This window comes from Callospermophilus lateralis, chromosome 14, assembly GCF_048772815.1.
Source record: "Callospermophilus lateralis isolate mCalLat2 chromosome 14, mCalLat2.hap1, whole genome shotgun sequence".
In the NCBI taxonomy this organism is placed as follows: Eukaryota; Metazoa; Chordata; class Mammalia; order Rodentia; family Sciuridae; genus Callospermophilus; species Callospermophilus lateralis.
The window spans coordinates 74,895,593-74,921,649 of record NC_135318.1 but is presented as its reverse complement, the minus strand read 5'-3'; the positions used below and the strand labels follow the sequence as shown (position 1 = coordinate 74,921,649).

Here is a 26,057-nt window from a genome sequence, read left to right as displayed (position 1 = left end):
CCTGCGAGGAGGCGTCCCATGGAGACTGGCAAATTCTGAGAAGTGTTAGGAGCCAGTTAGATCAGGTAACTGGCTTTAATAACTTCAGATTAGAGTGTGTATTACAGGCATTTTCTCTTGACCTGCATTTTCTATGTTCTTTAATTCTTTGTGTGTGTGAGTGTGTGTGTTCTTTAATTCTTTGTGTACTTTAATATTTAACAAAAAAAACAATGCATGTATTACATAGTAGAGTTTTTGCTTGAATCATGTTTTTGTCTGTGTGTTGTACGTCCTGGTGGGTCTGTTGTGACGTCATAGTTCCATTTCTTTCCCCCTGTTTGCCTTTGCTGTCCTTCCCCCTCTTCCCTGCTCCCCTCCTCTACTCTATTGGCTCCTTCTGTTTGGGGTTTTGTGGTAGTTTTCATTGGTACATTGTAATTTTACGAGAAAGTGGGGTCGTTGTGATATGTGCACTGTGCAAAACATGATTTGGTCAATTTCATCACCTGCCCTCCCTGTCCCCACTCCTCCTGCCCTCCCTGTCCCCACTCCTCCTGCCCCTGGTCCTTCCTCTACTATGCTGCCCTCCTTGCTCTTTCCTGCCTTCTTTCCTTCCTTCCTTCCTTCCTTCCTCCCTCCCTCCCTCCCTCCCTCTCTCTCTCTCTAGCTTCTGTACATGAGACCAGACGTTCAACCCTTGACTTTCTGAGTCTGGCTTATGTCACTCAGCATGACGTTCTTCAGTTTTGTCCATCCAGGAAATGACGTCATTCTCTTCTCTTTATGGCTACGGAAAACTCCATTGTGTACTTATATCACATTTTCTTTATCCATTCATCTGCTGACAGGCCCCTAGGCTGGTTCCATAACTTGGTTCTTGTGAATTGTATTGATATAAACATGGGAATATATGTATCCCTATGGTAGTTACTTTGGATAAATAACTTTAGTGATATCCCATTTTATTTCTGATATCAGTAATTTGTCTTTTTTTTTCCTTTTCTTTTTTTGTCTTGCTAGATTTGTGTCGCTTCAGAGACTCGGGTTCTGTTTCTTGACCTTTGTCCACTGCCTGTTTTAATCGCTTTGCTTTTGGCACCTACTCTTACTCTTCCCTTCCTCCTGCTTCTTTAGCTTTGCCTACCTGCACTTTTTAAGTTGTTGGGTGGAAGCCATTTTTTAGCATATGCTCCTGGTGCTCTCAGTTTCCCTGTGAACTCTGCTGTATCTGTGTGTCACTGTGACATGTGGAACTTCCATTCAGTTCTCTATGTTTTTGGTTTGAGATTTCTGTGACCCATGGTTTACCTATAAGTGCTTCGTTAGTTTCCAGGTGTTCAGAGATTTTCTGTTACTGCTTCTAGTTTGAATTCATTATGTTAGGAAAAAACAACTTCGAATGATTTCAGTTCTTCCTTATATGTTGAGGTTGTTCTATGGCCCAGGATTTGGCCTGTGTTGGCATGTGATCCGTGGGCACTTAAAAAGAATATGCATTCCCCCCCCCCTTTTTTTTTTAGAGAATAATTTATAAATGTCCATTAGATTTCTGTCAGTGGATGATATTGTTGGTTTTTTCCAGATCCTTTCTGATTTTCTATCTAGTTTTTTTATCTGTTGTTGACAGGAGGTGTTGTCCTCTCCAGCTGTCTGTGGATTTCTCTCTCAGTTCTCATTCTCTTCACATAGCTGGCAGCTCTTCTGAGTAATGCATATACATTTAAGATTGCTGTATATTCTTGGTAGCTTGACCATTTATCATTATATAATGTTCTCCCTTGTCCCTAGTAATTGTCTAAAGTTTATTAATATAGCCTCTCTTGCTTTTATGTTTCCATGATACATTTTTTCCATCTCTTTAATTCTACCTTTTCTATATCATTATATTAGAAATGAGTTTTCCGTAGGTAGAACAAAATTAGGTCGTAGTTTTTAATCCAATCTGCCAGTCTCTGTCTTTTTAATTACATGATCAGACCATTTACTTTTAATATAATTATTGATGTTTTAGAACTTTAAACCCATCACTTTATATTTTGTTTCCTCTTCAGTCTCCACTTTCTTTTTCTTTTTCCTACCTTCCTGTGGATTACTTTTTTTTTTTTATTTAGGGCAGTAGCATATTCTAGAATATCTCTCTATATAGCTTTTTTAGGAGTTGCTCTAGGTATTACATTATAATGGCCATAATTTGTCACAGTCTTCTGGGATCGTCTTACAAGTTTAAGTGATGTATAGAAACCTTATCTCTCTTGATGTTTCTTTGCCCTTTGCAAGTTGTAATTGTCTTAAATATCTCTACTACATATGTTTAGAGCCATATCAGATAATGTTAGAATTTTGCTTCGGTCATCCAGCACAACTCAGAATCTACTCAAGTCCTGAGGAAAGCCTGTCTGATCTACCCATACTCTTGCTGACTCCTTCTTGGTTTTCCCTAATGCTCCCATGTTCCTTTTTTGTTATCCTTTCTCTCTTGGGTACTCCTTCTATTTCTTCATTTAGAGCAGGTCAGTTGGATTCAAATTCTCTTAGTTTTCTTTCATTTGCTCATGTCGGGAAGCTCCTGAAGGATGTGTTCAGTTGGGTGGAGGGTTCTGGGGTAACGGTTGTTTTCTTTAGTGCTTCTAGCCTCCATGATTTCTGAAGACAGAGCTGTCATCCTGATTGTTTTTCCTATAGATGAGGCAGGCCGGCTGACCTCGAGGTTTTTTTCCTTTTTTTTCAGTTTTCCCAGGTTTGCTTTTGCTGTGTCTTAGTGTGGATTCCTTTGCATTTATCTTGCTTCAGGCTTTCTCTTTTGTTTTTGATTTGTAGTTTTGTGTCCCAGAAAGGGGACATTTTCATTTCCATTGTTTCTAGAGTTCTTCTTCAGCCCCTCCTGTTTCCTCCTTTCCTTCTGAAACTTTTGATAACACAATATTAGCTCTTTTGCTATAATTACACAGATCCTCTCTTCACTTCTTCTGTTTTCGCTCATAATTTCTATTTCCTGTTTTCACACTTACGATTATTTCCTATCTCCTCCATTCTGCTCTTCACCCCACGCACTGAGCCTTTTATTTCAATTATTTTGCAGTTCTATGATTTTCATTGTGTTCTTCCTTGCATTTTAAATTTGTTCGCTGAGGCCTTCAGTTTTTTGCTTATTTCAGGCGTGTTTGTGATTGCTTAGGGTCACCGCTGTGTACCGGTGACGAGTCCTCGCTTTCCCGAATGCTGAAGTATAACAACACCAGAGAAGCACATGCTGAGGCCAGTGTAGAGTGGACAGTGGAAGCTTTATTAAAGGACAGCAGAAAAGACTCCTCCCCGGAGGAAGAAGGGGACCCAAAAGGCATAATCCATGGAAGGGGCGGGTCTTCCCTCTCTTATAGCTAAAGTCTTCTTTCAGCTTTCCCCCACTCCTGTCCTTTGTTTCCCTCTATCCTGCAGTGATGGAAATGCAGGTGGGAAGGCCCAAAAGGTGTGAGACAGGTGGACTGAAGGAGTAATCTGGGCAGGAAAGGCCTGGGGCAGCTTTTGGATTAGCACCTCCCTGTTTGCTGGGAGCTGCTTCATTAGCAGTTCCTTAGGATGGGTTGGGGCCTTGGGGACATTAACAATTCAATTCCCTCAGGTGCTGCTCTGGTTTCCTGGACTCCATTCTCTGTAATGTCTCCATTTTATTTATCTTATTAGACCGGATTTACCTAACTACCTACCTATCTGTAAATCTGGCTTCATTAGGACAACAGTTATGTCTTTGGCAGATGGTTCTAACATATCTGTGTCCTTGGCGTTGGCATCAGTCAGTTGGGTTTTTTGTTTGTTTTCATTTAATTTGAGAGGTTCCTGGTTCTTGGTATAAAGAATGACTGGACTGAAACCTGGACCCTTGGAGTCTTGATGTTCTGAGACTTTGGCTCTTTCTCAGCCTTCCTGTTATTGATGCCTTTCTCTGACATTGCTCTGACAGGTGAAGGGGCCAGGGTGTGTTACAAGTCTTGATTTACTTCTTGTCCCCTGTTGGCACCTGAGGGTGGGGTTCGGGTTCCGGGCACTGGAGTTGTCAGCAGAGGCACAGCGGGCAGTGGAGGATGTTCTGAACCACGCCACCCGGTAGGGAGGGGAAGGTGGTTATTCCAGCGAGGGGCCTGGCTGGGACGGAAGGCCCTGCTCCCTCCCAGGTCCTCTCTGACACCAACCTGGCAGGCATACTGGTGGCCTGGTGATGGCCTTGCAAGAGGGAGTCTGGGCTTCTGCTCAGCCTTGGCTGGCGTGCTGTGGTGGGAGCACGTGGTGTTTGGCAGGGAAGAAGGCTTTTGTCTTGCAGGGTGCCCCTCCTGCCTTTGTTAGGGTTTTGCCTGTGTGCATTGATGCTCGTGGGGAAGGTAGGTGCAGCAAGGAGAAAGTTCAGGGAGCGCACCGCCATGCCTTTTCTTGGGCCACCGTCTGTCTCACCGTCTCTTCTCCTCTCAGAACTTTCTTATGCTTATTTTTATTTTATATACTGCCCAGGGATTTTAGATGTGCTTATTAACAGAAAGAATAAGGAAAAGTACATCTACTCTGTCTTCACAAAATTGTTAGGCCTCTGGGTGTTTTTAAGGGGGTTTCTGTTTCCTGTTGGGGGATCGTCTGGCTCCAGTGAGTAGAGAAACTCAAGTCGGGTTGGAGAGTCTCCAGCGAGTGTGCTGTGATCTCACCAGCAGCGCCCTCGGCTGCAGGCCTCCCATTCGAGCTGTCAGGTCTACTTGGACCTACTCATGGCCAGGATCAGTTACTTAGAAAGCCCTGAAGTGGGATAAGAGTTTGGTCTTTGGGTAACGAGTCCCAGTGCAGGTCCCAGGGTCGATATCTCCTTCTTCCATGGCACAAAACCAACCAACGGCAGCCCCACATCTGCGGCTAGCGCTGGTAGAGGGTGACAGATCTCTGAGACCTGAGCGCTGCCCTCATGGTGCTGAGACTGAGGGAGAAATGGAGCCCAAGGTGCAAAGCTGGGAGCCTCCAAAGGGGAATGTCACCAGGGATTTGGTGACCACAGGAGGTGAGCCAGCCCCTGAGCTGGAATCTGCTGGGCCGCTGGAGGAGGAGGAGGAAGAGGAAGGCCGCTGGCCTCAGGGACATTCATGCCACTGTGGTAAGTGCCTGGTGAACATGCTGCCCCGTGAAGACCCCTCCTCTGTCACCAGGTTCACACTCGGCATTGTTCTTCCTTGGAGATGCACCAAGTGTCTCTACGCTGCCACTTCAGCCTGGGCCATCATGTTTGAAAGATTGTTTTAGAGCTACTGTGTGCCAGTTATGCCACTGTCCCCTCCAGAGCCGTTCATTCAGAATCTCTCACGTATTTGTTTAAGCTCCCTGGGTTATCCTAAAGTGTGTCTGCTTAAGAAATATTATTATAGACTGAGACCCTGAAAGAAGACTTGAGTGTATTTAACTTAGTTTTAGACATTTTAGATTTGAATTGCTTAAAGTGAGCCCCCAAGGAGAACAGAAGGGGAAGAGGGCAGATTGCTAGGAGCAGCGGCAAAAATGTTGTCAGAAGAGAAGGCCAACAGTGATGGTGTTGGCAGCAGGCCGGGAGAGGCCTTGACTCTGCAGGTGCTCTGGGCCAGGGGTGGACGGGAGGCGAGTCCCTGGCTTCCATGGTGGAGGGATCACTGACGCTTTCCAAAATCACATCCATGAAGGCACCGAGAACAGAAGTCAAGGGCAGCATGTTTAAAAGTTAATGATAAAAAGATAAAGACTTGGAGGCAAAAAGTATAAGCTACTCTTTCATAAAATAACCTTTTTAACCCAGTTTTCAACTTAATTATTGGTGTAAGTATTTATTCTTCTTCTTTGTCTAGCCATGGCTTTAAAATTTGAGTTCAGTTCTTTAATAACTCCACTCCTCTCTCCTGGAGGTCTGGGCTAGGGTAGGTAAGTCCACTCCTCCCACACCTCACTGCTTGCCCAGGCCGCAGCACTGGCCAGTTGTGCAGCACAGGTGAGAAGTTCATGGCTCAGGACTGGGCTGGTCTGGAGCAGGACACACCCTTTCCTGTCTCCCAGGGTGGGGAGGCACTCTGGCCCTCCAGGGATGTCAAGTGCTGTAGTGACTAAACCAGACTGGTCAGTTTTCTCCTGGGATGAAGGCCCTGATATTGAGACTTAATATTCAGTTATGGTTTCAAATCCAGCACCTCCTGGGATCATTGTGAAGTGACAGAGGGACATTCCTGGAAACCACCCCAGAGCGTTATCTTTCCTTCTGCCCTCCCTTTTGGGTACCAGGTATTGAGCCCAGAGGTGCTTAATCACTGAGCCACACCCCCAGCTTTTTTTATGTTTTATTCAGAGGCAGGGTCTCACTGAGTAGTTTAGGGCCTCACTAAGTTGCTGAGGCTGGCATTGAACTCGAAATCTTCCTGACTCAGCCTCCTGAGCCGCTGGGACTAGGTGGGCACCACCACTCCTGTCCCAGAGCCTTACTTTTTCTTTTACCAGACCAGACTCTTTAAACTTTCTGTAAAGGGTCAGGTGGTATCTGAGTCTTTGTGGACCACAGACTTTCTCTGGGGCTTATTTAGTCATTTTTTGTTGTTTGTTTGTTTGTTTTACGCCACTTAAAACTATGAAAATCATTCTCCCCTCATAATCCATATAAAACAGCCACAGGCCACATTTGACCCATGGGCCACAGTTCACCAAGCCCTTATCTTGATGCCAAGGTTTGAGTCCCTAGAACCATTAACAGTGACATTCTTTGAGAAAAAGCATAAAACTTGAGGTTCACAATAAGTTGTATGAAGTCACTGTTTTCAAAGGATGTATTTAGAAATGACAACTCACACAGGAGTGGCTGGGGTGCAGCCCTGACCCCTGGTGTTCTGCAGGAGCCTCTGAGGTGTGGAACGTGGGGGTGTCTCTGCGTGTCCCATCCATACCCAGGAGCAGCTCGGCGAGGCAGGAATGGCTGCTCACTGCTGTGCTCCCGGCACACACAGCACCCCGGCGAACATATCATGGGGCTGTGCCTTGTTACTCTTGGTGGCATCCAGGTCTTTCATTACAGGCGCTCTGTAGCCAGTGTGGCCTCACTTGGTGTCCTGTGTCACCCGGTATCCTGTGCCGGCCGCTGTCCTGAGGCCTTCTGTGATTGCTCACTGGAGCCTCCAAGCTTTCTTCTCTCCAGTGCAGCCAAAGGCCAGGACCCCCAGAAGCTGGGGACAAGTGGCATTGGGACTGGCCACTGTGGCTCCACTGCCAGGTTTCTAGCCCCCAAAGTCACAGGGCCACTCATCACATGTGTCACCACTGGGCCTCCGTCTCTGAGCAGGTCTCAGAGGCACCTGGTTCCACTATGTGACAACAGAGCTCATCACCCTCTGGGGCACTCTCAGGCTGACAACAGGTCTGCCAGATGGACAGAGTGGTCCAAGCTCACCAGCTGTATGCTCTGGGCTGCACTCGGTTACACACAAACCGTGCCTGTGAGCTGATATTTTTAATAATCTAATCCAGTTTTGATTTGGAAAGGTTCAATCCCTCCTGAGTGACAAAAGAGTCCAGCCTCTTCCAAAAGGCATGAAGGCTGGGCTCCCCGCCACCTGGAGCAGGCGGTGCTTTACCTGGTTCCACCCACAGGGAAAGGCAAAGGCCTTCAGCGCAAGGTCAAAGCCCCAAAAAAGCAGGAGGAGAAGGAGGAGAAGGGGAAGGGAAGGCCCCCGGAGGACGAGCTGAAGGGGTCCCTGGCCGACGATGACAGCTCCTCCACCACCACCAAGGCCTCCAACCCCGACACTGAGCCGCTCAAGGAGGTAGGCGGCGGGCACCCGCTCCACGGGCCTGGTGTCATGCAGCGCTGGGCATCCGTGGGGACGGGTCAGCCCTCATGCCAGGCCAGCTGGGATGGACAGCTGCACCTCCCCCAGAGAAGGACGTTTGGAAGCACCACTTCAGAGCTGGGAGTATCAGGAATAGTGACCCCTATTACTAGCTCACAGGTGCTGTCTGTGTCGAGAGGCTGGGCAGCGTCAGGACCTTCATGGTCACAGCTCCCTCCCCAGGCAGGTGGGGCAGTGACTATCCCAGGAGAGTGTGGCCCAGGGCGAGACCCCAGGCTTCAGTGGTCACCCAGAGCTGGTAGCCCAGCCTAGGACATGACAGCCATGAGAATTCCACCTTGTCCCCGGAGTCTTCTGCTCAGGAATAACCTTGCAGAATGCCCAGCATGTGGCAGCATCCCATGGCATCGCAGAGGGGAAAGTCCCAGCCGTGGAACGTGAGCTCCGAGCTGTGTGCAGGGCGGGGATGGTTCTGCTCTGACACCTTTTAGATGAATGTTTGAGACGTAAAGGGATCACAGAGCAGAGTCTCTTTCAGCTTCAGTCTAGTGACCTAAGGAGTCACTTCTTAAATGTGCCCAGCAGTGCCTGCAGGGTGAATTAATTTTGGAAACATGTGTGCCTTCCTATCAGGGCAGCGGCCTTGCTCTGCATACCCCTCCCAGCTGGCCCGTGCTGTCTGCTTGGTCCACTTCTAGCCAGTACTAGGGTTCTGCACTTGATCCTCTAGAGAGCAAAGAGCTGCTGCGCATCCCGGGGCCTTGGCTGCACAGGCTCATCCTCCCCTGTGGCAGCCGCACCCTGGTCACCCTCAGTGGCTGGCACCTGCCAGTATTCCTGCACCCGCTAAACCATCCTGGCGCCCTTGTTGGCGCTGTCCTCTGCCTGCCCCTGCGTGCACATGCTGCAGCAGCACCCAGGCCTGTTTGGCTGCCTCGGTGGGCTCTGTCCTGGTGTGGTGCCCCCAGAGGTCAGGAGCTTTTCTTTGTGACCAGGCCCAGTTGGCAGGTGGAGTATTTGCTTCCCAGCAAGGTCACATGCAAGAGGTCATTTTCCTCGTGTCTTTTCTGCCCATTCACTGAACAAACACTTGAAACCCCTGAATGCCAGGCCTGTGCCAGGTGCTTAAGCACCATTGGACAGGGAGGCCACAGCCTTGTCCTCCCAAGCTTTCGGTCTGTGGCCCCCAGTGGACCGAGTATTCAGGAGATGCTTCTCCAGTAACTCAAAGTAGTCTTCAGGGTGTAAGAGCCAGGGGCTGATGTACCTGCCTGTGCTTGGTGTCCTGGACAGTCGCCTGGCCTGGCATGGCCTGCTAAGTCAGAGTGTTGTCGTCACCAAGGCAGGAGGTCTGGACGCTGGCGGGTAGGTGCTACTCCACCCCTGGCTCCATCCTGCGTCCACAGCCGCCCCCTTTGCTGGGTGTGTCCTTCCTCTCTGTACCCCAGTGTTCCTTGAGTGACTGGTGAAGAGCCAGGCTGGTGTTGGTGCACAGCCTTCTCACGAGCAGTTCACCTGGTGGGTTCCCCAGCACCTGAGTGGACACGCCTGTCCAGGGACCTCATGTGCACATGCCACAGCAGCATCAGTCACTGTACGATGCATGTGCAGCTTCTGCGCTGGCCTGGCTTTCGGAGGCAGCCTGGGTGGCCCTCCCCAGTCCAGGCTCTACCTGGCGGCCAGGCTAGAGTGCTCTGTCATACCACGGGCCCACATTGCTCCCAGGTTGTCCTGTCTCTCTCCACCTGCTAGGCCTCAAGGTTCTTGAGGGAAGAGGCCAGACCCGCATGCCAGTCCCACTATCTGGTACCAAGTGGGTGTCTAGTAAATGTGTGTCGAGCAGGTGAATGAATACCTCAGCCCTGTCCTGTTGATGGTCCCACTGAGCTGGCCACACGCTGGTTCAGTGGAAGGCCCAGGTGTGGACACATAGAGGGAGGCTTGCCTGGCTTTTTGGCCCTGAGTTTTGTGCTTTGGATTAGGCACGTTGCTAAGAGTGTTTAAATTTATAGTCTTTGCTCAACTCTCCTTATAAAAACAAGGTTTTGCTCCCTGATGCTTAAAAATAAGGAGCTACCAGTTGCTTCTTCCACTGCCACCACCCACTTCAATCAGATAGGAGTATATTAAAATGAACTTTGTAAAAAACTCGGACTCGCCAAAACATAATTATAGTTATAATCGTAATGTGGTTGAAAAATTGACAGAACTACAGTAGATTTCAGGGAAGGAATGTGTCACGTTTATTTATTTCACAACATACATCCACTTAGTGTCTTATCATTTGTTGTTTTTATTAATTCTTCTCAGCAATTCCGCATGCGTTTTTTACAGGATTTAGGGAAAACAAGCCATGCCCGGAAAACATGAAAATGAAACATCTCAAGTGAAGAAAAAAAGCAAAAAGCTCTTAAATGTTAAGAAAGAAATCCCCACGGATGTGAAACCCAGGTGAGGAGCAAGAGGGTGCAGAGGAGTGAGGGTAGGTTCCCTTCCAGGGCCTTTGCAGCAAAAGCCATGCTCCTCTGGGGCTTTCATCACATTCGCTGCCATGGACAGGACAGCCACGGGCTGCAAGTGTTAGACCTGTGGAGGCGGGGGCGCCAGTTTGATGATCTGCTGCCAGGGGACAGGTGTGGAGGAGAATTTCAGTTTGTGACTCATTCCCAGGCAGAGAGGCTTCTCAGTTCTGCTCAAGGTGACCTTGATGGTCAGCACAGGTAAAGGTGTGACATCCTCCAGAAAGCGCCCCAAGGCTGCTGCAGCACCAGCCCAGAACTGGTGTCAGGACCTCAAGTTCTGTGCTGTAAAACTTGCAAGTTTGTTCATACCAAAAAGAATGTTCAGAGCTGGTATCCCCAGCCAGATGGTTCTCTCAGGAAACACCTCCAGCTCGGGCCCCACAGCTAGGCTCGCTACCGAGTGTTCCCGGGATAAATGAGGGCGTTAAACTAGTAAGTTACTAATGAGCTTTTGGGGTGCACAGATCTTGTGAAAATAGAGTTATGCAATATATTTTGTGATTGTAAATTATAAAACCAGTGCTCCTAAGAATGGTCTTAGAGATGCTGTGCCATAGGTGACATCACCAGATCTGCCGTCTGCTAGCCCTAGTCCTGGTGCCTGAGTTTAGTGCCAAAGGCCGAGCAGACAGGACACACTCCTCTTCTCAGCCCTCTTCTGCTGACTCCTGTGGTGTTCTGGGGTTTGTGCTGGCCATTAGCAGGCTCCTAATTTGAAAAGGCTTCACTGGAGCCCGCACCCTTGTGAGGTCTGTGAGTTAATTCTCTAGCAAAGCACAGCAAAGGCAGTTAGTCCTCTCCGTCCGCAGTTCTCCATTCTCTTGATGGATAGCTGAAAAAGAAATGGGTCCCAGAAGGCCACTTGGGCAGCACGCCCCACACATGCACCCTCAGTTCTCTTCAAACCCACTGATTGTCCTCTGTTTCTACAAATTTAAGGGTAAAGCATTGAGAGTCCCAGTTCATCACCACCAGCGAGCAGTGGTGGTGAATGCAGCATGCTGACGGGCAGCCATCATCAGGGCCAGTCCTGGCTTTAGTTGCCCGAGATCCTGTCCAGCTGTGCATATGATCATAGGCCAGGGGAAGGGCCTGGGCTGCCTGTCACCCTACAGCCACACCCCAAGAGCAGACTTTAGAAGTCAGCTCCTGGGACTGGGAGCAGGGGCTGCGGTGGCAGAAACGTGGTCTGTTTTCCCAGCTTTAGCACCTATGGTAGCAGGCCTGTGGACTCCAGAAGACTCCATCGCAGGTCAGAGATGCCCGAAATAGGATTAGACCTCAGGCACTGAAAGGGCTTCCTTTCAGGAAGGGCCCAGGGCATCCTGCTTTAGGACAGCAACCATCTTTACTCATTGGATTTTCTGTTTATGAGCATTTTACACATTAGTATAATTGGAATATAAAATCTGTGAAAAGCACAGAGAAGTCTGGAATGTGCACCAAAAGCCACACACTCTCCAGCAGCGTACTTGCACAGACAGCAGAGCCCAGGGCCCTGGGCTGCATCACTAGACCACAGCCCTTCAGCATGGGGAGCACACCCGTCTCCACCCACTCAGCCTCTGTCCCCCAGACATCCATGCAGCATGTGTGACTGGAGCAGGGACAAAGCCTGTGGGAGCCACTTTCTCCCTTCCCTTTTAGAAAAAGCCACCTAATAAAAGTTGGTTCTTGTCCATTTTTTTGGAAGTCTTAAAAAAGTATTTTGCTAAAGATCATCTGGCTTAATCAACAAAAATAAAATATTCTGGCACCTTTTTTCTAAAAAGCCAATTAATGTTATAGTAGCAGAATTAAGCTTTGTACAGACATCCCCCACTTCTTGACTACCTATCCTAAAAATAACCCATGCCCACACCCTGCACCACGGCTGGTGTCTGCCTCAAGCAGCCTTCTGTGTTTTTTGGAAGACAGTTTTTAAATAACCCTGACAGTCAGAAGCAGAAGAGCCACAAAAGACATTATGGCTCTGTGTACTGATGGTCTCACTCATCAGCAGTGCGCGGTTTTTGTTTTTGATTCTTTGAACATCAGTTTGTTATCGCACTAAAGTTCTGTTTATTAGGGCTAAGAGACCCTCTGAGTTTTTGGTTTGCTCTTATATTAATTCCTAAAATAATACCTATTAATTATAGAAAATTTGTGTCATGCAGAGAGACTAAAGAAAGAAAAGTCAGTTAGTTAACTGCCCCTATTTATTCTTGTTGCCAAGGCCAGCCTCAAACTTGGCATCCCTCTTCCTCGGCCTTCCGAGTCACTGGGTTACAGGCATGTGCCACTGTGCCTGTCTCTGCTTGTACATGTGTATTATCTTGAGCTCTCTCATGGCACCCCGCTCCCCTGGACCACAGGCACGAGGTGTGGCCCTGCTTCTCTGTAGGGAATTGGTGCATTTCCACAGTAGCCAGGAACTTGGCACAGGTGCCCCCCGCCAGAGTTTCTATGGGAAAGTGTCCAGGGTTTTGAATAGCAGGAGCTGTGGTGGGGCGGGTCTGAGATCTTTGATGTCTGTGTGTTCGAGAGTCCCAGAGTGGCCCCGGAGCTCCAGGCCCGCGGCCACACTTAGCAGCCCCACACAACAGTTCAGGGCTCTGTACCCATTTTCTGAAGTGGATGCAATAGCCCTCACCTGTACCTGAACCAGGTGAGGGTCTAAATGCTGAGTGTCTCCTGAGCAGCCCTGGGAAGCTGAGCACACAGTCGGTCCTGGGCTGGGCTGGGCTGGGCTGGGGTGGGCTGGGCTGGGCCGGGAGGAAGCCCACTTAGCATCAGTGACTTCCACCCTCACCCAGAGCAACAGATACATGTCTCCCTCCCTGGATGTCTTCCAGTTCTCTAGAATTACCGTACCCTGCCACATTGGAAAGTAAACCGTAGAAATCTCCCAACCAAGATTCCTCTTCCAACTGCTTTGACAAGTGGATCCAAGTCACAAAATTCCCAGAAAACAAAAGGCATTGTCATTTTGATCTAAGTGGTCAGCCACCGGAGACTGGGGCGAGTGCCCACCTGGCAGGGAGAGAGGGAGCAGAACTAAGGAATTCCCCTCCCTTAACAAATGTCTGATTTTTGGGCAGGTACAAATAATTTAGTGGACAACAAACCACCTGCCCTAGCAAAATTTCTCCCCAGTAGTCAAGAACCAGCAACACCAGCAGCTCAGAGGGTGAGAAGGACTCTCCGCCACCAGAGTGGGATGCGGTGCCAATCCACAGGCACGGCAGCTGTGAGTACCGACCTGGCACCCGGGGCCACCCACACCCTACCCACACCCTATCCACACCGTGGGAGCATGTGCTCCAGCCATGTTGACAAAGGCTCACGCAGGGCTCTGTCCCGGGAAGCTGGACACCAGCACAGCACTGCCTCTGTGCACGGTGGAATGACCTGGTCGGGTTGTTGATCATCCAAGAGTTGTCACTCCACAATAGCGGTCTTTTGCCTGCGGCCAGCTCCTCACATCACAGTACTATAGAGAATAGCAAGGGGCTGGCTGTGGCTCTGGAGACAAGGACACAGAGCCACAGGCAGAGGGCACTGCAGGTGGGCACTGCAGAGGAGCCAGGGCCTCTGCAGGACGCATCAAGCGGGCAGGGCTGAGGACCAGGAGCCCCCTCCTGCTCCTTGTCCTAGGGCAGCACTCGGAGCAGGACGGTGGTGGGTTTCCTGTCCAGTTGTGCTGGACTGTCATCTAGCTGCAGAGTAAACATTGTAAGACATCTACCAGGAGTCTTTACGCCAGCCTGTGGACGGTACTTACAAGGCCAGGTGGATTCTCAGAGCGTATCCTTGTGATTTTGGGGCCAGGGCAGCTCACACCAAGGGGGAGACGAGGTATTCTTGTAGAACGGGGGGCGTTCAGCCCAGGTGGTGGCTTCAGCTGTTGTCCTGAGGAAGAGGAAGCAGAAGATGTCAAGACCCAAGAGCACCCGGCCAGCTTGGCAGGGACAGCGCAGGTGCCAGCCCCTGATGCCCCTGAGGGTACACACAAATGAACTCCTGGTTTCTCTTTAAAACCTTTAAGCAGAACACATCAGCACCTTAGCTTGAGTCCCACATGTGCTGAGAACGTCGGAAGTAGCTGATAAAGAGCACAAAATATCACATTAATGAGGCCTTTTGTGTTTAATTTCCAGCAACTGACAGTCTTTATAAACTTTCTCTGCAAACCCTCAATGCAGACATATTCTTAAAACAACGCCAGACCTCACCGAGCCCCGCCTCTCCGTCTCCCCCTGCCGCCCCTTGCCCGTTCACGTCCCAGGGCAGCTACAGCAGCATCTCAACAGCAGCTCTGGCAGATAGGGGCCTCTTCTCAGCAGGGGCATCCGATGGCCACCATCACTGTCCAGCCACACCTCGGGTACTTGCCCTTGGCCCTTGTACCTGGGGCCAGCAATGATCCTGCTCCTATTCTGAGCCACTCCCTACTGTCACCCTGGACTGGCCAGGGCACTCTCAGCACACCAGGCATTAAGTGAGGTTGGGGACACGGGTTTATGTGGTGCTAAGACCCTGATGTTGGGTGGGCTCTGGCTAGGACTGCAGATGGGCCCTGCCAGGGGACCCACCAGCCACGCTCACTCAGGCAGAGCCCCTTGTGTCTGCCTGGGACCGTTAGCGAGTTGATTTTGGAGGGTGGGCTCACCAGGTGCCAGCACCATCATGGGCATCTGTGTGTCCCATCCTGGCAGGCTCATGTAGGTTTCCCCAGAGTTGGCAAGAGGCTGTGACCACCATGGCTGGAGAGCCTGCTCAGGCCTTGCCACAGTAGGCTTGTCGCCCTGCTGTGCCAGGAGCCCCCTCTGAGGTCTACTCCCATGCAGGCAGTGGTGGCTCTGCAGAGTGGCCCCTCGCAGCATTCCCCAGAACACGATTGCAGCCTCTGCAGTCCCTAGACCCCTCACTGCCACCTAACAAAGCCGTCTGACCCACAGCGGGCTCAGGGCAGCCCCGAGAAGGCCCCGCTGGCCCTGCCATGGGCACAGCTGGCCAGGACTCAGTCCTCACTCTGCTTCTTCCTTAGTGACCCAAAAATAAAGCAGCCCAAAGGAAGCAAAAGCAAGTTGACGAAAGCAGCTTCGCTCCCAGGCAAGAACGGCAACCCCACCTTTGCTGCAGTCACGGCAGGTTATGACAAGAGCCCTGGTGAGTGCCCACCTTTGCCCCAAGGCCAGCACACCTGGGCACAGGGCGGTCGCGTGGCCCTGGTCACGGTTTGCCCTCACTGACACAGATCCACTGTCGCAGGTGGGAATGGCTTTGCTAAAGTGTCTTCAAGCAAAACAGACTTTTCCAGCAGCCTCAGCATCTCTCACATTCCCTTTGACAGTGACGGCTCGGACAGGTATGTGGTTGCCCCTGATCAACAAGGAGGGCAGGACGCCTCCACGTGGCCACCCGCCCCCCAGAGGCATTTCCCTGTCTGTTAGGTGTGGCTAGCGCTGCTAACACTCCTTGTCTGCTGGGGGAGCCACAGTCCCTGATGAAAGGGGTGCATCAGGCCCTGGCCGTGGGCCAGCAGACCCCAGTCCAGACATTTCCTCCTCGGTACCCTACTGGGCTGGAGGGGGCACTCTGATGGCTTTTCGGGGATCCTCGTGAATCATCTTGGCCCTTTGACACATGTAGCAGTGTGATGGCATTAGCCACCTGCGCTGGTGACCCGCCTAGAGGAGTGGCAGCAGCAGGCCCCATGCCCTCTGTACCAGTGGGAAGTCCTAGGTGCGAAGCCACTTTTTAAGAATAAGAGTAATTTGCTTTGTGTTTTGGGCAAAGAAAACTGTCTCTACCAGTTTAATTGCATTAATGTTTCTTTTATTTAAAATATTCAGATGGCATGATAAAAATTCATGACAGTATTCTAAAGGAACTTTGCATGCCCTCTTACTTGCACCATTAACATGAAAACATAGCATCCTTTTTTCTAAAAGATATATACACGGAAGCTACAGCTCCATTCTTCTCTTCTACGAAGCCACATACTTCTTCAAAATGATCTTTTCAGAAAGGTAACTAAATCTATACATGATTTTAAATTTGCTTATGTCATAGAACTATAATCACAGTTACACACACAGTATGTAATCATAATTGTATACTGATTAACACAAAATGTCTATAGAAGTATTCTGATCACAGCTGTACTTTTCTACATCAGGCTTTCAAATTGAATGATTGAAAATCATGCTCTCCTTATATTATTCCAAATTTTAAGTTTATCCATTGTTTTAGACTAAATGTAGCTCATACAACACTTGCTAGAGCAATGTTTTAAAAATTGGGTTACAGTCTAATGACATCAGCTAACTGACTTGAAATTAACACTTATTTTATAAAGATGAATTGGATAGGATGGTAAGGAATAGGAAGGGCTAGGAGATGACTAGCAAGAATGCTTCTACATGTATCACAAGCAGTAGGCACAAATGCCATCCAGCTTCTTACTGAGTGAGCACATGAGCTTGTGTGTGCAATGTTGCAAAATAATGTCCCACAGTTGGTTGCAATTTTAAAAGCTGAAAGCAATTCTTTTTGAGCTTACACAGGACAAAATAGACTGCTACTTTCTGGAATTGTGCAATATAATAATAAATTAAAATGGAAAACAATTTACAAGCACTCAGAGACATTTTATGAATCTTATAAGAGTAAAGTCTTTATAGTTTTAGTAAAATTTTAATAGAGCATGTGGAGAATGCATAAAGTTAAAAAATAGAAGAATTAGAATACTAGATCATGAGTCAAATTAAAATATATTTGTGTTTTATACTGAGAACACTTTCTAGTTTTTAAATATTTTTCAGTTAGTTTGTTAATATTCATATTAGTGAGCTATAAAATTAGATAACTATCATACAGTTCTAATATTTTCTCTATGATGTTTTTATTTTCCTTATTTAGGTATTTTTAAAGTATGTGTTGTCAGGTTTATCATATCAATTTCTTCTGTGTTTGTCTCTTATAAAGGAATCTTCTATGTCCAATGTGTATATTTTATCTTCCTATTTTGTCTAATAATACTGGAAAAGTTCCTGTTTTTTACCCATGTTTGTTTGTTTGTTTGTTTAAACACCAATATCATATCCATATAAACCCTATTAAATCTTCTATTAAGCATCCTATATATTTTAATAGCTCATATGTGTATTTTAGACACACTGGTATTTCTAATATATTTTGGTTATTTTGATTTTTTAAATAATTATAAATACTTTTTAAAAGTTGTACATAAAAAGTAGTCACAATTATCACTATATAGTCTCATGAATAATTATACTCTTTAAGACTCAAATAATAATAAGACCCAGATCAAGGTACAGAGCATTATAAGCATACCTAAATTTTATCTACCCACATAGGAAAAAATTTTAATGGTTCTTCCATCTGCAGGTCAAAATGGATGGCCCATACCACTCTGGTCTCATAGGATTATATTCTCTACTGACATTACAGCCCTCTTAGGTTGTGTAAGCACACCCTGTGATGCTCATACAATGAAACTATGGTATTTCTCAGACCATATACCTGGCTTTAAGTGATGAACAACTGTATTCTAATATTCTACAATGGTAGTCTAGTTTTGGCGACAGAGAAACCTCATAAAATTGGAATCACAAGAAAATGAAAGTACAAGTGAGGTCTTCCCTGCTTCATATGATGCTCTGCTGTCCACATAAATTACCATAGCATGCATTTATTTGTTAACTTTCATTTATTATGATATTGCATTTATGAATGCACCAAGTCTCTATTAGCCTATGGATTATTTCAATATGTGAAATTGTGTATACTATTAATTTGAATTTTCATATATGTACTTTTATACTTTTTACTCATCTGTTCTCTTTCTATTAGAGATCATTATGGCAATTATGTATTTCTGGAGATTTTTCCTTTCATTTAAGTATTTAAATAATACTTAAATAAATAATACTATGTGTTTACATAGTATTTTAATTTCAAATTATTTATTTATTGATTGGAAATCTTTTCTTCTCTATCTTCACTTGTTATGTTTATGAACTAATTTAATCTGTTCTCCTCTGATGACTCCCAAGTTTCTTTCCCAGCCTAGAACTTTTCCCTGCATTTTCAACTCATATTTCCCACATGCTTATTTTAAATATTTATGTATAATATGCATTGCAGACTTAAAAGCTCTCAATCAAAACATTGGTATTTCCCCCCAATTTTTTTATGCTATGAGGCTTTATTTTAGCAACTGAATAATTACTTATGCTTGTTTAGATCAAAAACCTTGAGGTTCTGTATATTTTTTTAATTGGTTGTTCAAAACATTACAAAGCTCATGACATTTCATCTTCCATACATTTGATTCAAGTGGGTTATGAACACCCATTTTTTACCCCAAATACAAGTTACAGAATCACATCGGTTACACATCCACATTTTTATTCTCTAAATCATCTCTTAGCAACTTCCGTTGACTTTATTCCTCTAGACCTACCAGTACCTAACTTCTGTATTCATTTTTTACATCTTTGCTTATTTACTTATTTTTTAATCTGTCACATAAATGAGAATATAAATGGCATGATAAGAGGAATTTTTATTGAAATTTCAGAACCTAAAATAGCTCATAACAGGCAATCAGAATTATATAGTAAATTAAAATCTTGGGTTAATAAAATATTAGGACTCTCTTTGGTATAGGACATATATGTTCAATTCTCCTTATTGTTAAAATCTATAAATATATTTGTTTTATTTATGAGAGACATTAATCAAAACAGTGATAATGCTTGATAATATTATAATATAGCATGTTTTTCATGAATTTTGACAGTAGTATATTCTCTGCATTTATAGTAACTTGTGTGAAATATATTGTCCTTTAATGTAAATTGTATCTTAGTTCTAACCTTGAGAAGTTGTTAATAAATTTTGTTCTAGGATTCTTGGCCCCGATCACCAAGAATGTCCCTTCCTGTCTTAGTTCAGGCTGCTAAACTGAAGTACCAAAGACTGATTAGCTAATGAAAAAAACAAAAATCTGAACGTTCTGGAGGCTGGAAGTCTGAGGATAAGAATGCCAGCATTTCAGCCTCTGGTCAGGGCTCCATTCTCAGTTACAGACTTACAACTTTTTGTATCAACTTTTTGTGTCCTCATAAGGCAAGAGAGCTCATTATGGTTTCATGAGTTCTCCATGCTTATAACATTATAAATTCCCAAATTTTATCACCTTAAAATTAAGATTTAACATATGAATTTAGGGAGACATAAGCATTCAGTCTGTGGTATCCTCTTGTAAAAATTAACATTAGGAAATATACAGTGGAGTCTGTAATCGCATGTGGGCAAATAGTTTTCATTTCTGAATTTTTATTAACTCATCTTCTCCTTTTAATTTTGACAGTGTGCGAGTTGCCAAATGTATGAATAAAAATAATCTTCTACAAAATCTAATTATTATCTCTTACAGCATCTCCTACAACATCTAATATTGTGCTTTTTTGAGTGGACATCTTAAAACTTTAGCAATTTGAAAGTGACTAATATTAATTAATTCACCTGCAGAGGGTGATTATTATCAAACTATTCTTTTTGAAATTTGTGTTTGTTCATTTTAGTTATACACAACAGTAGAGTCTATTTTGACATGTTCATACAAACATGGAATATCTTATTCTAATTAGGATCCCAATCTGTGGATGTGCATAATGTTGAGATTCATGGTGGTATATTCATATATGTACATTGGAAAATTATGTCATATTTATTCCATTGTCTTTCCTTTTCCTGTCACCTCTGTTTTACCTTTACTCATTTTGTCTATCCACTGAACTTATATTCTTCCTCTCCACTCCCTGGTTGTGTGTTATCATCCACATATTAGAGAGAAGATTCAAACTTTGTTTTGTGGTATTGGTTTATTTCACTTACCGTGATAGTCTCCATATTCATCCATTTATCAGGAAATGTCATGGAGTTAATCTTCTTTATGACTGAGTAATATTACATTGTATATATATATCACATTATCTTTATACATTTACCTGCTGAAAGCATCTATGTTGATTCTATAGCTTAGCTTTTGTGAATTGAACTTCTAGAAGTATTGATGTGGCTGCGTCATTGTACTGTGCTGATTTTAAGTTCTTTGTAATATACCAAAGAGTGGGATGGCTAGGTCAAATAGTGGTTACATTTCTAGTTTTTTGAGGAATATCTATACTGCTCTCCAGAATGGTTGCACCAATTTGCAGCCCCACCAACAATGCAAGGGTGTATCTTTTTCCCCAGATACTTGTCAACATTTATTGTAATTTGCATTCTTGATAATTGCCAATCTGACTAGAGTGACATGAAACCTCAATGTAGTGTTAAATTGCCTTTTTCTAATTGCTAGAGATATTGAACTTTTTAAATGTATTTGTTGACCATTTGTATTTCTACTTCTGAGAAGTGTCTATTTAGTTCCTTTGCTCTTTGTTTGTTTGTTAAAGTTTTTTTAGTTCTTTGTATGAAGTCCAATAGAATAGTATAGGAGACACAAATATACCCACATGAATACAGTTATTTCATACTCAACAAAGGCACCAAAAACATACGTTGTAGAAAAGATAGCCTGTTCAACAAATGGTTCTGGGAAAACTGGAAATCCATATGTATCAGAGGGAAATTCTACCCCTATCTCTCATCCTGCACAAAATTCAACTCAAAGTGGATCAAGAATCTAGGCTTCAGTCCAGAAACCTTCAAGCTACAAGAAGAAAATTTATGACTAACACTTCAACATGTTGGCTCAGAAACTGACTTCTTCAAGAAGACTCCTAAAGCACAAGAAGTAAAATCCAAAATCAATAAACATGATGTTATCAAACAGAAAAGTTTCTTCACAGCAAAGGAAAAAATCAAGAATGTTAACAGAAACCCTACAGAATCGAAGGAAATATTTGGCACTCATACCTTAGATAATGCCTTAATTTCCAGAATATTTAAACTATTCTTAATTATTTGCAAAAAGTACTTAATTTTCTTAAAAATTGATGAAGTAAATATCACTGTGTGATTTAGGAATTATTGAGAATTTTGATGAGTAAAAATAACCTCACATTATGGAGGGATTCCTGCATTCAAAGATTCAGTGAAATTAGGGTCTAGAAGCTTAAATTAACTTAAAATACACATGTCTTTCTTAGGTCTATTATTTAAAACTATGATGGAAATACTTGCAGAATGTTTCATTAGAATACCAACTTATACTGGGAGTGGTGGCTCATGCCTGTAATCTTCAGGGCTTGGGAGGCTGAGAAAGAAGGATGACAAGTTCAAAGCTAGTCTAAGCAAAAGTGAGGCACTAAGCAATTCAGAGACAATTTAGAAACAATTCTGTCTCTAAATAAAATGCAAAGTAGGGCTGGGGATGTTACTCAGTGCTCAAGTGCCCCTGAGTTCAATTCCCAGTATCACTCCCCCCCCCAAAAAAAAAACCAACTTATATATCACAAAACAATTTGTTAGTACAGTCAATTATGATGATTCCAAATTCAATGTTTGTCAGTAATTTAAAACCACAGTTTTGACATACAGCTGAGAGGTGGTTTGTATTAATGATACTTTTCAATGAAAATTGAGTAAAATAATTGGCTCAGCCACATGATGATCATCAGAACACCATTTTTCTTTGTACAGAGAGTAGTGAACTTTGTAGGAAGAAATATCACATATAAAAAAGTAGCAGAGACTTTTATTTTGGAAAATAGTATCTTCAATTTCTGACTATACAACTTCCTGGAGTTATGACTTTGGGTAATTTGCTTAGATGGTCTCAATTTTTCGTTCATAAACTTTTTTTTTGTACTGGGCATTGAATCCAGGGATACTTTACCACTAAGCCAAACCCCAGTCCTTTATTTATTTATTTATTTATTTATTATTTATTTTTACTTTTAGACAGTGTCTCTCTAAGATGCTTAGGGCCTCACTAAGTTGTCAAGGCTGACTTTGAACTTGAGATTCTTTTGATTCAGCCTCCTGAGCCACTGGGATTACAAGCATGCACCACCATGTCCTGCTTGTTTCATTATCCTTAAATAAAAGACCAAATATCTTTTTTTGTAGTTCTCAACAGCATAAAAAGAATTGAAGCAACATGCAGTACTCCGCATATTTCTGAAGAATAATGTAGAAAGTAGAGTGAACTCAACAATGAAATAATTAACAGATTTAATATTCTCAAACATAAAACACAAGTGAAAATAATAAATTTAAATTTGCTGACTTTTAGATTATTATAGACCATAGCTCGGTGAGCAGCTTTGTAAAGTATCATTTTTCAAATGTTATGGGCTTTTTGCTCACTATGGCAACGTTCTGCTATGCAGAGGTAGAGAAAAACCAACCTTGGACAGTGTGCAAAATAAGGAGTGCAACTGTGTTCCAAGAAAATGTTTTTTTGGACATTGAAGTTTGCATTTTATATAAATATTATGTTTCACAAGATACAATTCTTATTGTTACTTTTTAACCCCACTTTAAAATGTAAAACTCATTTTTAATTCGTGTACTATTCAAATATTGGCAGAGGCCAAGTTTAGCCTGCAGAGTGGTTTAAAAACAGTGTATATTAAATCAGTGAGAGTAGGAGAAACAGGTATACCTGCATTTATAGAAATATTCTGTAATATTTTTTAAAGAATCATTAATAAGGGACTAACATGAGACCCAAATCCTTCATTTGTTGGCCTGTTCCTTTCCAGTGAACTTTATTCTAGGCAATTATTTTATCCTATACACCTTGATCTGATCATCATTCAAAACTACTTCACTTCAGAAATAGGAAATTTGAACTTCTTATTTTGTGGTCACTATCAGTTCCATCTCTCGTGTTTCATTATACTCTCTTACTTTATGGGACATTTTAACTTTTTCATGTTAAATTATCACCTAATTTATGTCTCTGTTTTTTTCTGCTGTTGTTGTTTTGTTTCACTAAATAAATCCCATGCACCATTATTTAAGCTATTCTTTACCTTTTCTCTGACATTGGGTGAAAGTCAATTCCTAGTACCTCATTTCTATGAGCATTTTCTTTCATTTGTTCATCAACTGGAAATATGAGTTTTGGGAATATGTAAAATAATAAAAAGAAATAAAAATGACAATAATATTATATAATAATATAGTAATGATGTGTTAAAATATAATAAAAACTAAAAAAAAATAAAAATGTAAATAAATACTCAACAAAACAGAAAGCCTCAACCAAATATGTTCTACACATAAATTGCCCATCAACATTGCTTAGATATATCATCAATTCAAAAATTGATCACCCAGTGTAAGCCAGTTCCTCCTCTAAATACTGAATGCATGGGAGTGAATACTTAATTATTAATAGCTATATGTAACAAAATAACAAGATTGTTTTATGAGAAATAAAAAAGGGAACTAACTAATTAATCAAGGAAAATATATTTGTGCTGAGTTCTAAAAAAAAAAAACTTGGTTTAATATTGAGAAGAGAAGGAGAAAGAGAATTCTTCAGGAAAAATTGAATGTTTGAAAGCATGGAGTAAAGTTATTGTTGGGCAACAACAAGGAAACTCATTTACTTGTGTGGTATATTACCTCTGGAGAGACAGTAAATATTTTGAGGATAAGAAATTAAGGTTAGGATGGGGAGGACTTTGTAAGCCATTTGGACTCTCAATATTTGTCCTAAAGAAAACTTACTGCCAGTAGAATATTTTAAAATTAAGGTGACATGATATTTTCTTCACATTCAGAAGATAACTTTTAGAATCTCAGGGAATTGGAGATGGCAGTCCTGGAGTCTGAGGCCCATAAGGATGTCCTTGCTGTAAAAAAAAAAAAAAAAAAAAAATGAGAAAAAAAGCTGGCATGGCTCAGGGTTACTCTAGTAGAGGAGGATGACAACGAGGTTGGGCTTGCTTGAGCAACTGGATTGTTGTAATATAATTTACAGAAATGAGAAATAATGGGCAAAAACAGAGTTTTGAGGAAAATGAGTTTATTTTACAGTCTAGGTAGATTTAAAAACAAAACTGAAGAAAAATTTCCAAAGCAAGCAGATGATTTCACCAGGTATGAGACTGAATAAAGGGAACCATATAGAAGTATCTGGTAATTGTCAGAATATTCTCAGGATTTGAAGCATAGGCACATGTGCGATTACCCACCATCAACAACTCACAGTTATGTGGGAGCAAGGGCTGTGCCATCTTTGTTCATGGCAGTATTTCAGTGTCTCAGAAGAACATCCAGTACATCTCAGGAACTTAATATTAATTTATATTTTTTCTAACAGAATAAATAAGATGTCATGATACATTGGCTTTATGGGAATAAAACAAAAAGAAGAAAAGAAAGCAGATTTCAGAAGCACTCTTTTTTTTCTCCACATATTTTTTATAGTGAAATCAAAGTAATGATTCCAAAACCCAAATTGCACCACACCTTTCTCCTCCTTACACCATCTCAAGGAATCCCCATTGCTCATACCCAGATGTTAATGGCTGTTGGTGGTTATATACATTCTCATCCACTGTCTGCATGTATTTATTTCATTCTCATTTTATTTGCATATGATTAATGCCATCCTTCTGTTTTGATATTGCACTGGGAAGATTTTACTTGCTCTTAACTAACCAGTGCAATCTCACTTCTCTTAGCACATGTTTGAACTTGTCATACAATGATCCAGTGCATTGATGATTGAGATTCTAACCCAATAGGTCTTTTTTTTACTACACATATATGGTATCTACTGCAGCTATCTTAGGGGTAAGCTTTAGAATGTTGACAATTACAGACAATATTGAGACTCACCAGACATCAAAAACAAAATTCTAATGAAGACTTTACCAATGGCTGCTTTGGTCCCTCTGAATTTCCCAGCTATTGTTACTGAAGCATGGGAAAATTCTTTACTATGACATTTAAGGTTGCTTATCATCTCTCCTGATTTATAGGTGAGCTTCACCTTTCCCATTGTCAGCTCTGATTTTTATTTTTAACATCTTATTAAGCATTTTTTATCTCCACTGTCTCTTGAGAAATACAAAGAAATACAGAACTAAATAGCTAATTGTCTAAATAATTTTTAATGAAAGAAAATTTAGCACACAAAAAAGAGAGATTATTTATAAAATATTTTTTCAAACATATTCTTAATAAAATCAATACACATAGAAACTATTCCTTACTTTTTTGGATATACAGAAGCACCAAATTTACATAAGACCCTTTTTTCACCCTAAATTTCTTTTGATGCAGTTAGAAACACTAAGGGGGGAGAGGGCATTTGAAAAATCTTGTCAATTTATAAGTGGGTTCATATCTAACAATGGACTATTTCACACAGAGAACTTCTATTTTCCTCATTTCAATGGCAGAAAACAGAGGTGATGCTCACAGAGCACAGGTATATTGTGCTGCACCACACAAATGGGTGGCAAAAAATAAGGTGGTAACATTGTTCTGCTGACAGCTGCTATCCAAGCACACTCCCTCCCAGTTCCTTGATATACATGTCTGTTGAGAGATTTCAGACTATCAGTAGTTACTCATGTTTCTTTTCTGTGAAGATAACAAGAGCCACTTAATATTTTAAAAATCACCTCATTTGGCTCAATTTATTGAATCTTCATACTGCTCTATCTTTCTGCAATCCATTCTGAACTTGCACAGCCTGCTTTGTTACCATCAGAACCCTGGCTCTGAGCTAAAAATGAAT

At 43.2% G+C, this 26,057-nt stretch overlaps 1 protein-coding gene across 1 annotated transcript in view; it reads left to right on the top strand.

Moving 5' to 3' along the window:
• The window catches only part of LOC143380027 (transmembrane protein 131-like), a 152,403-nt gene that overhangs the window by 87,197 nt on the left and 39,149 nt on the right, over positions 1–26,057 (top strand). The window contains 10 exon segments of the mRNA XM_077105160.1: positions 7,606–7,778; positions 7,895–7,921; positions 10,147–10,256; positions 13,162–13,200; positions 13,202–13,284; positions 13,408–13,470; positions 13,473–13,556; positions 14,467–14,621; positions 15,334–15,478; positions 15,581–15,677. Coding sequence (XP_076961275.1) covers positions 7,606–7,778; positions 7,895–7,921; positions 10,147–10,256; positions 13,162–13,200; positions 13,202–13,284; positions 13,408–13,470; positions 13,473–13,556; positions 14,467–14,621; positions 15,334–15,478; positions 15,581–15,677 — 976 coding nt within the window.